This window comes from Gadus morhua, chromosome 4 (genome assembly GCF_902167405.1).
Source record: "Gadus morhua chromosome 4, gadMor3.0, whole genome shotgun sequence".
In the NCBI taxonomy this organism is placed as follows: Eukaryota; Metazoa; Chordata; class Actinopteri; order Gadiformes; family Gadidae; genus Gadus; species Gadus morhua.
In genome coordinates this window covers 8,936,230-8,947,082 of record NC_044051.1, presented here as the reverse complement: position 1 = coordinate 8,947,082, position 10,853 = coordinate 8,936,230, and the positions used below count along the sequence as shown (strand labels likewise).

At 43.9% G+C, this 10,853-nt stretch overlaps 1 protein-coding gene across 1 annotated transcript; it reads right to left on the bottom strand.

Moving 5' to 3' along the window:
- Window positions 1-909: 909 nt before the first annotated feature.
- On the bottom strand, window positions 910-10,435 carry actr1b (actin related protein 1B). The gene is made up of 11 exons (XM_030354158.1): window positions 10,215-10,435; window positions 9,438-9,502; window positions 9,229-9,304; window positions 8,497-8,622; window positions 7,650-7,774; window positions 4,818-5,034; window positions 4,334-4,426; window positions 3,800-3,974; window positions 3,427-3,488; window positions 3,177-3,217; window positions 910-2,883 (listed from the first exon to the last, which is right to left on the bottom strand). Exons 1-11 carry the CDS (start codon window positions 10,260-10,262, stop codon window positions 2,781-2,783), a joined length of 1,131 nt encoding a protein of 376 aa, XP_030210018.1. The 5' UTR covers window positions 10,263-10,435; the 3' UTR covers window positions 910-2,780.
- Between the last annotated feature and the right edge of the window lie 418 nt (window positions 10,436-10,853).

Here is a 10,853-nt window from a genome sequence, read left to right as displayed (position 1 = left end):
GGGACACTAGTGGCTCATCATACAAACTTATTTCCCTCCTTGGATCGTGCCCCCCATCATGTGTTATCTGGCAATTGGTTCTCATAAATAAAATAAATAAAAACGATCAGGAAAAAACCGTTAATAGTAATAAATACACATTTTTGTAAGAAAAAAGAATAAACGCGTTTCGGATTTATTGTAGAATGTCACCATCACAGGCTTTACATTTTATTAAAACTTATGATTAGGTTGATCTTTAATATTTTACTTCCAAAAGGAAAAGGTGTGTTGTGATAACCAAAAACGACTCGATTAGAATACCCAAGCACCTAAATGCTTACCCTCAAGGGATATGCTACGACCTCAAGATTGGCTATCTGTCCCTGACGTGTCATTGTTCGCCTCAAGTCTAGGTTGCAATACTGACATCCAGTGGCAACAGAACGAATCGCATTGCGACACATTGATTGAATAATACAAGAGGAGCATGTTCGAGAGAAGACGCCCAGAAGCGCACTCAGATCCGATCTCGTCACACATCAGTTACGAGCTAACAGGCACTCTTCGGATTTACTGTTCACTTATCCATCCATTTAAACACAGCAAAAGCGAATGCTTGTTTGATAACTGAACATGCTGCATAATCGAGTCCTGGGCTAATGAATTACATTACAAGCTGTCATATTTGATATATATATTTACAGATGAATGGCATTTAATCTATTTAATGCCGTACTATTACGCTAACGTACTAAATGATTCTCCTGTACTTTCTGCTGTGAAACCCTAATTTCCAGACTGGGATTAACAATGCACATCTTCTATTAAATAGTAAGAAACTATAGCGTCAATACAAGATAAAATAGGAATACACGCTGAGAGAGAAATGCATGCCAACAAATAAAAGACCAAAGATTGGACCCAAAAGCAGCAGCCATTAACTTATTTATTATACTGAATTTACGAAAAAGTAAAAGCAACACTTGAATAACAGTATTGTACACTTGAAGTCTGTTTTGTTGTCGCTGTCATTGTAGTGGTGGTGGCTGTTTCAGACGATCGCTCCACCGTGCGCCAAGGCTGATGCATTAAGAAACCTTTGGAGGAGCGGCGCATCCAGAAGCTGAACCGTTAAGACACCGGTTCGGACCGGATGTCCACTGCCTCACTGCCTCCCAGATGCATGGCGATGATGAGGGAAGTGACCCACTGTTGTTGGAGGGAGATATGAGAGGGGCTGGGATAACACTTATAACTACGAGACGTCTTCTGATGTGCTGTTGTGGTTCAGGACGGGGGGGGGGGGGCAAGGGTCAGGGGGCTATTCTATACTTTACTTCTTTTAAATGGCCCGATACGTTTTGTCCTTCAGATTCCAGAGAACGTATAAATTAACAAAGTAGAAGCGATATTTAGACACATGGGGATGGCTGGTGGCTGGCGGTGGGGGTTATATCGGTGTACAATAACTCACATGCGTCTGTGCAGAAAACAACTTGTTAATTGACAAAACGGAGGGGTGATCTTTGAGTGTCAGCTCTTGATTCGACCCACGAGCTTCAGCACAGAGCTCAGACTGTTCTTTTCAAGTAGAGATCCAGTCCGAAACAAAAAAATAATAAAAAAAGGCATTTCTTACATTTTTAAGCTTGCGCTACCAAATTATGTGGGAGACACATGGTCAGATCTACAAAGGATTAGGACACCGGCAAGTTCAATTAAAAACCTTTTCCCCCTAATGTGCGCGCGAACGAGGGATGAATACGTGTAATGGAAGTTCTTTCACTAGACAACTACACAAGGATTTGTAGCTGTGCGTAGTTGGCGTGTATAGGCCACAAGTACAACAACACAGTATTTTACCAAGCTTTCCAGCCATCTAGCGTTACCTATTCCACTCATTACCTCTGATCCTTCCAAGCTAAAATGCAAACAAACTAATAATAATAATAATAATAATACAAAGTAATAAACTATGAAATAGACACCGTCCGGTTTTTCTTGAAATCAACATATTAAAATGAAAAAAAAACAAAAACAAAAGAAATCAAATCAATCTCTTCGGTATGGAATGGAACTTTTTCTCTTTTCTTTTTTTTTTTACAGTAGCAAAAACATTGACTTCTTATTAATATTCGATGATATTTCAGTTGATAATGTCCTCGTCGAGAGGGCTGGCGCGGACAAAGGGAAGAGGAGTCGCCCCGTCCCATGCTTCAGGTTGGGACTACAGAATGAGACTGTCGTTGTTTCCCCTACCCATCATTAAACAAAGAAGCAGGTGGCTAACCGTACAGAACGCCTCTCCCCCTGCCCGGGGCAGCCCTCGCCCTGCATGCGAATGTTGGACCGTACGCTAAACCCCTCCACCTCCAGCTCCACCTTACAGAGCAGGACGTCAAACCACAGGGGGGGGGGGGGGGGGGGAGGAGCTGACGTCCGGCCTAATAAACCCATGCGCAATACAAAACCTCTGCCCAACCCTGGAGGCACGAGCACGGCGCTTTGTTTGGAGAAAATAGCAAGAAGGAGAAGCAGCAGCGGAGGAGGTGGAGGAGGAGGAGGAGGAGGAGGAGGAGGAAGAGGAGGAGCTGGGGGGCAGGGAGGAGAAGGAGAAGGAGGAGGAAGTAGAAGCAGAGGGTCTCCCATCAGATGATCACGGGTCACGTGGTGAGGGGAGGGGGAGGGGTGTCCCCCTCTGAATGACTTGGGAGTGTTGAGGGGTAGTTCTTGAGAGGGGGTGGGTTGAGTGTCGGGGGGGGTGATGGTTGGGTGGGTGGGTGGCGGGGGGCCCCTCTTTAAAAGGTCTTCCTGTGGATGGCGCGCGCCCGGTCCTCCTCGTACTCCCTCTTCGACACCCACATCTTCTTGAAGGTGTCCAGCGACGCTAGGATGGAGCCTCTGTGAAGGAGGAAGTCAGACGACCATTAAAGGGCGGGTCAACCGCAAAACGAAGAGCCCGCCTCTGGCCACGGGGTGAGCCAATCAAGAGGGACAAACCCACTGGAGTCCTATTTTCCGGCATTCCATGTGTGGACTATGGTGGTGTTGGCTTATATCCATACAAGATAAGATGCACTTTATTCACAGGAAGTTAGGGCGCCAGGCTAATCATAAGAATTAAAAATGTGCTATAATTACAATATACAAAGTATAGCAAAGCCAGTTGGGGTTGTGTGGGGTAACAGTCTTACCCGATCCATGTGGAGTAGAGTCGTTCTTGAGGAGCGGAGATCTGCAAATTAAATCAGAGAGCTGCTGATTACACACTTCGGGGCTCCGCTAAGCCCATTAGCAGCTGATGGATGTGGCGGCGGGACAGGTGACGCACAACAACACAATAAATGAATGAGGAGACGTAGCGACGAGGCACGAGCAGGGTGGTGCCTTCAGGAATAGGGGTTTAGGATTCAGGGTTCTGATGGACTGGCCACCGGGACTCACCTTGATCTTCACATCTTTAGGCGCCAGCTTCTTCACTTCCGTTAGTAGCCTTTCTCCAAAGCCTGTGGGGCGAGATCCCGTGAACGGTTTGTTATTAAAGTAAACATATTCATTCAATACCCAATTGAGGGTTACCTCAATAGTCAGACATCAGAGCATCCTTCAAGGGGCAAAGCCTCATTTGTGATTTGCTCTCAGAGATATTTCTTCTTTAGGTACCCTTTCATAACCAATATTAAAACTTAACAAAAAACAAAAGTACCCCCAAACACTGCCCAAACATCGCCACTGACACCCTGGGGAAGGAAGGAACCCAGAGGAACAGGGGTCCTTCACGCCCAGGGGAGGGTTGGCGGGACGGGCAGACACCCACCTTTGATCAGGGTGGTTCCTCCGCACAGCACGATGGTGGAGTAGAGCGTGCGGCGCAGGTCCATGTCCGACTTCTGGATGGAGTAGGCCAGCACCTCATGTATACCGGGACTCTCGTCTCCGATCAGGTCGGGTCTGAACAGCAGCTCGGGAGCTCTGAACCGGGCCGGTCCGATCTACGGGGCGGGGGGGGGGGGGGGGGGAACGGGAGCTGATCATGGCAGCTGATCTTGACGTGTATGATCGATTTGCCGCGGTAATGTTTCAGAGATATTTTTGAAGATTCTAATGTTTTTCTAATCATCGACTGGTTAGGCCTTCACTTAAGCACTAATCTGCCAAACCTTGGAAAACCTGTATTAAAATAGGATGAGATCATTACTGTATGCTGATATCCAAATTTATCGTTTATTCTTCTCTTACTAATCGGCGTTGGAGAGGGCTGTTTTGGTTTGCGAATGCATTCATTTCAATAAACTCTCCTTATTCAAATATGTACTTTCCCTTTGGCGACCTTCCTAGAAATCAAACTTACGTTTAATGAGCTCCCATCGGGTAGAATGTACTGGGCCTTCTCTGTCTCCAACGTCTCGTCCTTCTGGGGGTTCAGTGACAGGTAACAGGCTCTCTGTACGAGGGGAACACACAGACACTATGGAGCAAACAACGAGACCCATACCTGGGCAAACAAACAAAACAACCGCAAGGTCGAAAGAAACACGTCAAGGGAGAAGAAGACGAAACATCCCCCAAACAAACAGAGACAAGGTTCAACGAAACAAGATACAAGTCGGGCGAAAGTCTCCAAAGAAAAGAAAATGAAAAAAGACAAGGTGAAAGTAGTCTCCCAAGCACAAGGTAAACAGAAACCAAGTCAAGTCCACGGAAACTCAACAGAAAACTAAAACACACACAACAGCAAGAATCAGTTCAAATCAACCCAAGGGTCAACTGAAAGCCTCGCACAGCCGGATAAGAAACCCTGGCTAAAACCCTCTAGGGGGGGCGGGGGGTCGTACCTCTTTGATGGTGCGGACCACCTCAAACTCGGCCGAGGTGTTGAAGTTGTAGCCCTCCTTGCGGAGCAGCAGGCGGAGGTAGCGTGAGACGTCGCGCCCGGCCACGTCCACCCGCATGATGGAGTGGGGGATGGCAAAGCCCTCGTAGATGGGCACCACGTGGGTAACGCCGTCCCCGGCATCCAGGACCACGCCAGTGGTCCGGCCCGTGGCGTACCTTCAGAAGGGGGGGGGGAAAGTTTATATGGGAGAATGGACCGACTGAACATTTCCAACAAGATAATAAATACATCAGCCACAGTAGGAGGTGGAGGGTACCTTGTTCATCATTGTGTCACAAGTTGCATGCACGATCGTGTCGTTTAAATGTGCCTTCAAAACTAACTGTACTGTCATGGTCGTAGACGTGGCATGGGCATAGAAAGAGCCTTACATGAAAACAAAAGGACGAAATTAAATGAGGTTCCCATTTAATAGGACCCATATGGTGAATGGTTTAGGGTGTGCAGGTCCTTTAGGCCCCCTAGCCACTACAAAGACTAGCACTAGTATTTGCTGACTACTAGCGTACAGTGCACATTCAGGAGCAGGCAGGGGAGACAGCTTGTTCATTCTGACAGACCCTGACAGACTGCTGACATACCCTTTGGGCGGGTAGACACACACCACAACACTTAGGCAAACTTTGTTGACATTTTGTCACTACGTTGAAGTGTTGACTGTTGTTGATGCCATGAGTGAAATAATAATTCAGGGCTATTATAATAACCGATGCACAAAGCAATCAGATCTGAAGGGTCTCAAACAGTGGTGTTTGCACAGCTGTATTCCAATTTTGTCTGATAAAAGTAAACAGGTTCATTATCGTTTTTCATGGATATTTCCGCTTCTAGATTCCTCAAATGCCTAAAGCAGACAAACAACAGGCTCCGGAAGAGGCACTAGCAGAACAAGCTGGATGCATGACTAAACCTACTTCGTAAATTAAATGTCAAATCGTTTGATTCATTTTTAACGCCTTTGAGCAACGCCCCCGAATGTCAGCAGCCCAGGTCAACTCATCAACACCACTTCAGTATTTCCAAAAAGAAATTATCTAATAACAACACAACACAACCATTGGCAGATCACACTGAAACTAAGTTAAACTATGTCTGCATGCGTGTTCAAATTTTGTAACATTTTGCGTCGTGAGAATTTTCAGGTCTACAATCCCCTTTCATCAGCTGCCTGCTACACTCTACTTTCTGCTACTTTCTTCTCTTGCATGGAATGCATGTTTTAAAGCAGGTGGGAAAGCACTTTTTCAATGCAATAACATGAATAACTAGAAAATGCATTTCCTGCAGAAAATGCGGTGAGTGCAAAGTGAGGTACATTTTTTTTTTTAATAAAACCAAATAGATTAAGACGTAAATAAAAGTTTAAATGGCAAGTGAAGGGATTTTAGGAAAAAGTTCAAAAGTCGAAGTGGAGTAAAAAATGTAAACAAGCACACCATTTAAGAAAATGTAAATGGTTGGAAACAAATTGTGAAAAAAAAGTGTGTTTAAGAGAATATCCAGCTACAAGTGTGTAAATTTGTTAAATGGTTTGAACGAAGGTAACCGGTTGAAAATTGACTTAGTTACGTCTTAAACAGTTGAAGTACCGCCGTCCTCCCATTGACTCCCATGTTATAAAAATATATATATTTTAAAAAGTAGAATATCTTACAAAGTATAAAATATAAAAAAAACCTGAAAAGAAGCACGCGATTCCAAGCTATTCTGAATATTTTAAAACTCGAATGGAGTCTCTAGGTGAAAAATTGAGGAAGGAGATAGGTACCAACGTTTGTAGAGAATAATAAAGAAAGAAAGAAAGAATAAAACTTATGAAGAACAATAGTTGAGCACTGCATGCACGCACCACTCACTCACTCTCATGGCTGAACGGCTAAGTGTGAATGCAATTCATGCCAAGGTCGTCAGAATACGACTCAGGCAGACAGACAACAGCCGCGTCCGGTGTGCCAACTGTGATGAAATTATCCATTTGAAACTTGGAAGAATTCAATGGTGCTGCTGTATCCAGGATCCCTTCATCCCTAGCTCTCTACACGGAACTATGTCAAATATATGCATGTATTTAGGTGGCTGTTGCGATACAACAGCCACCTGTATACATCTACTGAGGTGCAATTACACATTTGCTTGTAGCTGCGACTGCCATCGAGATGAATGATCAAAACATGTAACAGATAACGATAATTATAGATCTATGATTGTAGTTTCCATTATGGATGAATGATCAATACTTACAACAGATGGCAATAATTACAGGTCTATGACTGTAATTTACCACTATGGACACAGTAAAAAAATACTTTGTACCCTCATGTCCTACAACTTGTAACGAGACTGACCAAGATACCCAAATGTGATTGGCTATACGGATATATTCATATCAAAATGTTAGTATGATATATAAAATATCTACCTCGGTACAATTAATGTCACCTTTTCGCATATAAGAAATCGTGCTGAATGTGTACAGTCCCATTAAAGTCAATGATTTGTAATTTTATTGTCGTGGGCTAGGATTTGAGCATTTAACATTTGAATATCATTTGAATAATACGACAAGGAAGGAAATTCCGAATGGGATCAGAGGAAGATTCACAGCACAAATACGTAATATACCAGCTACACATTATAAACATCCGTAATATATACACAGCTGAGGTTCTTAACCTTTATGCACGTAATTTAGGCTCTACCTATCCTGTGACCCCCAGGTTAAGAACCGCTGGTAGAGACAGAGACAGAAGAGTAGGTTCTCATCACTTACAGGCTTAGCACTGCTTGCATGGAGATGAAGAGGGCAGGAACGTTGAAGGTCTCGAAGAACACCTCGGCGGCCTTCTCTCGGTTTTTACTGGGATTCAGTGGAGCCTCTGTCAGTAGTACAGGGTGCTGCACACACACACACACACACACACACACACACACACACACACACACACACACACACACACACACACACACACACACACACACACACACACACACACACACACACACACACACACCTTTTTATTAGATTGAAATGACTGATGGTGATTCAGTGGGAGGAACTGCACCGACTAGGGTTAGGGTTAGGGTTAGGGTTAGGGTTAGGGTTAGGGTTAGGGACTGAAAAGGTCTAGGGAACAGAAAAGGACTTAAAAGCGACCTTGAAAAGAGGGACAATGCGGGATGAAGACATTATCTAAATCTTCTCGGGAAAGAGATGTTAAGAAGATACCTTTGGACTAAATCTGGAACAGAGACTCGATGAAGAGGCATAAGAACACGACCATGGACTAGATATAAATATGTTATAGACTATGAATGAATATGGAATATATAGAATATGAATGTTAAAGGAAAGGCGACTCAGCTGTTTTCCAGTATAGAGAGTACTGCTTCATATGGGTGTTCTGAAAACAAATCTCTTTTTGCAACATGGGGGCCAATATGGAGCATCAACCCATGAGGTAAATAAGGCCCTACTAGTTTAGAAAACAGGTGACTGGACATTTCCCTTTTAAGGGCTATGGCATAGAAAAGACAATGAGGCAGAAGACTATGGACAGTAAAGAGCCTCGCCGAGCCACGAGGAAGGGCATTAGGAGAGACCGTCAGGAGCCCCCCACCTCCTCAGAGAAGGTCTGCAGCTGCTCCTTGGAGTAGACATACTGCCAGATGCGCTCCATGTCGTTCCAGTCGTTCACGATGCCGTGCTCCATGGGGTAGCGCACGGACAGCAGCCCTCTGTGTTCCTGGTGGGGCAGGGAAACACACACGCACACACACATAAGTTAATACAAATTCAATACGATTGTTTGTTGCGAGGAGTACAAGCCTCCGTTGCCATGGTAATATATATCTATTTTTGCGATTTTTAAATATAAATATCGTTCTGTTCATTCATCCCCTCATAGCACTCTTTCTCCCTTCTCGTTCACACAGGCACAGGCATACGCACACGAACACGAACCCCCCCCCCCCCGTCAGGATTCCTCGTCTAAACACCCCCCCCCCCCCCAAGATTCCTTGTCTAGCAGCTTAGGAAATGGAGATGTGAGAGGGAAAACAGAAAAGGTCTTAAAAGAACACGCCTATTTTTGACCGTTGTTCTATTTTTTTATCTTAACTTTTAAAGTTTGTCATTAATAAAAATGGATGGAGTTGAGGTAATATATTGAAGTTACCGTTTTATGCATTACTCACTAAGCACAATAGGAAGAACAGAAAGGAAGTAATTAATTGTGGGTAATAGGAGGTACATTACTAGGGAGCAATATGTAGCCCCTCAGTTCATCTGCATGAAAAGTTATAGATAAAAGTATGAAAGCGACAGCATTTTAATAGAGTAGGAACAGTACTTCTGCCTTGGGTCCGATGAACAGATCTCCCTCCAGGGCTCCTGCCATCACGCGCACATGCTTGGGTCGTCCCACACTGGAACACACACACACACACACACACACACACACACACACAGTTAATGATCTGATAATGATGTAATTATTTTTATGGATAATTAGTAAATGTCATCTTGCTCTTAGGAAAGGCTGTTTGGGAAGTCACTCACTAGTTTGGGAAGCAGTACTTTGGGATCTGGTCACCTGCAAACCCAGCCTTAATAACCCCAGAACCCTAGAAGGAAGGAAAAGGAAAACAATTTAAACAGTGTTTTTAGGACAAACTATAAAATAGTGAGACACGTACAGTGGGAACAGATTGTGTTTGTAAACTATGTATTTAGTCTGTGAAGGAGAGTCATGGTGTAGTGAGCGGGGAGTCATAAGACACAGCCTAGGGCCACTAGTCATCAGCCAGAATCCTGCTCTTTTTCACAAGTCACAGTCTTCAATTGTACAATGGTTGCCAAATAACATAATCAAAGATAATTAACAGTATGCCCAGAACGGCCACGGTTTTAAAATATAACTCAGGAATGCACCAGGGTTTCATTTGTATAATTTATAGATGAATGTCCAACGTCTGACAAAACAGAGAATGTTCAATCTTGCATAAAATATGTGTGTGTGCTGATAAAGATCAACCTGTCCTCTACATAATCTGAGCTAGCAACCAGCCTACTGCATCTGCTAGCGTTAGCAGGAGAAGTTAGCTAATATTGCTGCTATGTCAATCCTCAGAGATGATGAATAATCACCACTTGGACTGAACGTTAAGGGGACATGGGGCGAGATTGTGTCACCACCACTGTCGTGTTGCAGGCACAAGCAATATAAACCATAATTCTGAAACCGGTGCGCTAACCCCGCTAGCAGAGCAACACAATAAGCAGCTAACGTTAGCGGCCTCAGTTAGGGTGTGGATGAATGACATCATCAATACTCACATTATCAATCACAACGGGCTGGTTAGCTAAAATGTCATAGGACTCCATAGCGGAATAGTTATTTAAGATGTTTTTCTATAAAAATGCGTTTTATTTCCTTTCCAGTTCGGCGTTATAATCATTAAAAACGTCCCAGTACTGTAGACTCGGATGTCTGGTCGCCGCTCCTTTGCTGTGTGGAACCGCCTACCACAACAACCCAGGCCAGCGAGGTATGACTGACACACCAAACAGCCAATCGCAGTGCTCTATATGGACGTCCACGTGCTCACTGTCAAATCCCAGATCCTTTAGCGTCTTCCTTATTATACATCCATGGAGGATTCTGTCTACCCGTGGATGTACCATAAGAACGGTCTTCATTACTTCCTTAGTTTCTCAGTCAAACTCTGATATATTATATAATAAATTACATGAAGCCATATCATTTTTTAACAAAGAGTTTTGAATAATGAAAAATGAATACACTGTGTGCAGCTTGTCCATAAGAAAGACCACACTAGTAAGGGCGGATGACAGATAGATATTTCGATTAAATTACTGATTATTTGGTTGCCACAAATTATCAATAAGGGTTGGCATAATTAAAATAGGTAGAGAAAGGGAGAACATGCTGGGTTGAGTTGCATGGTGTTATTG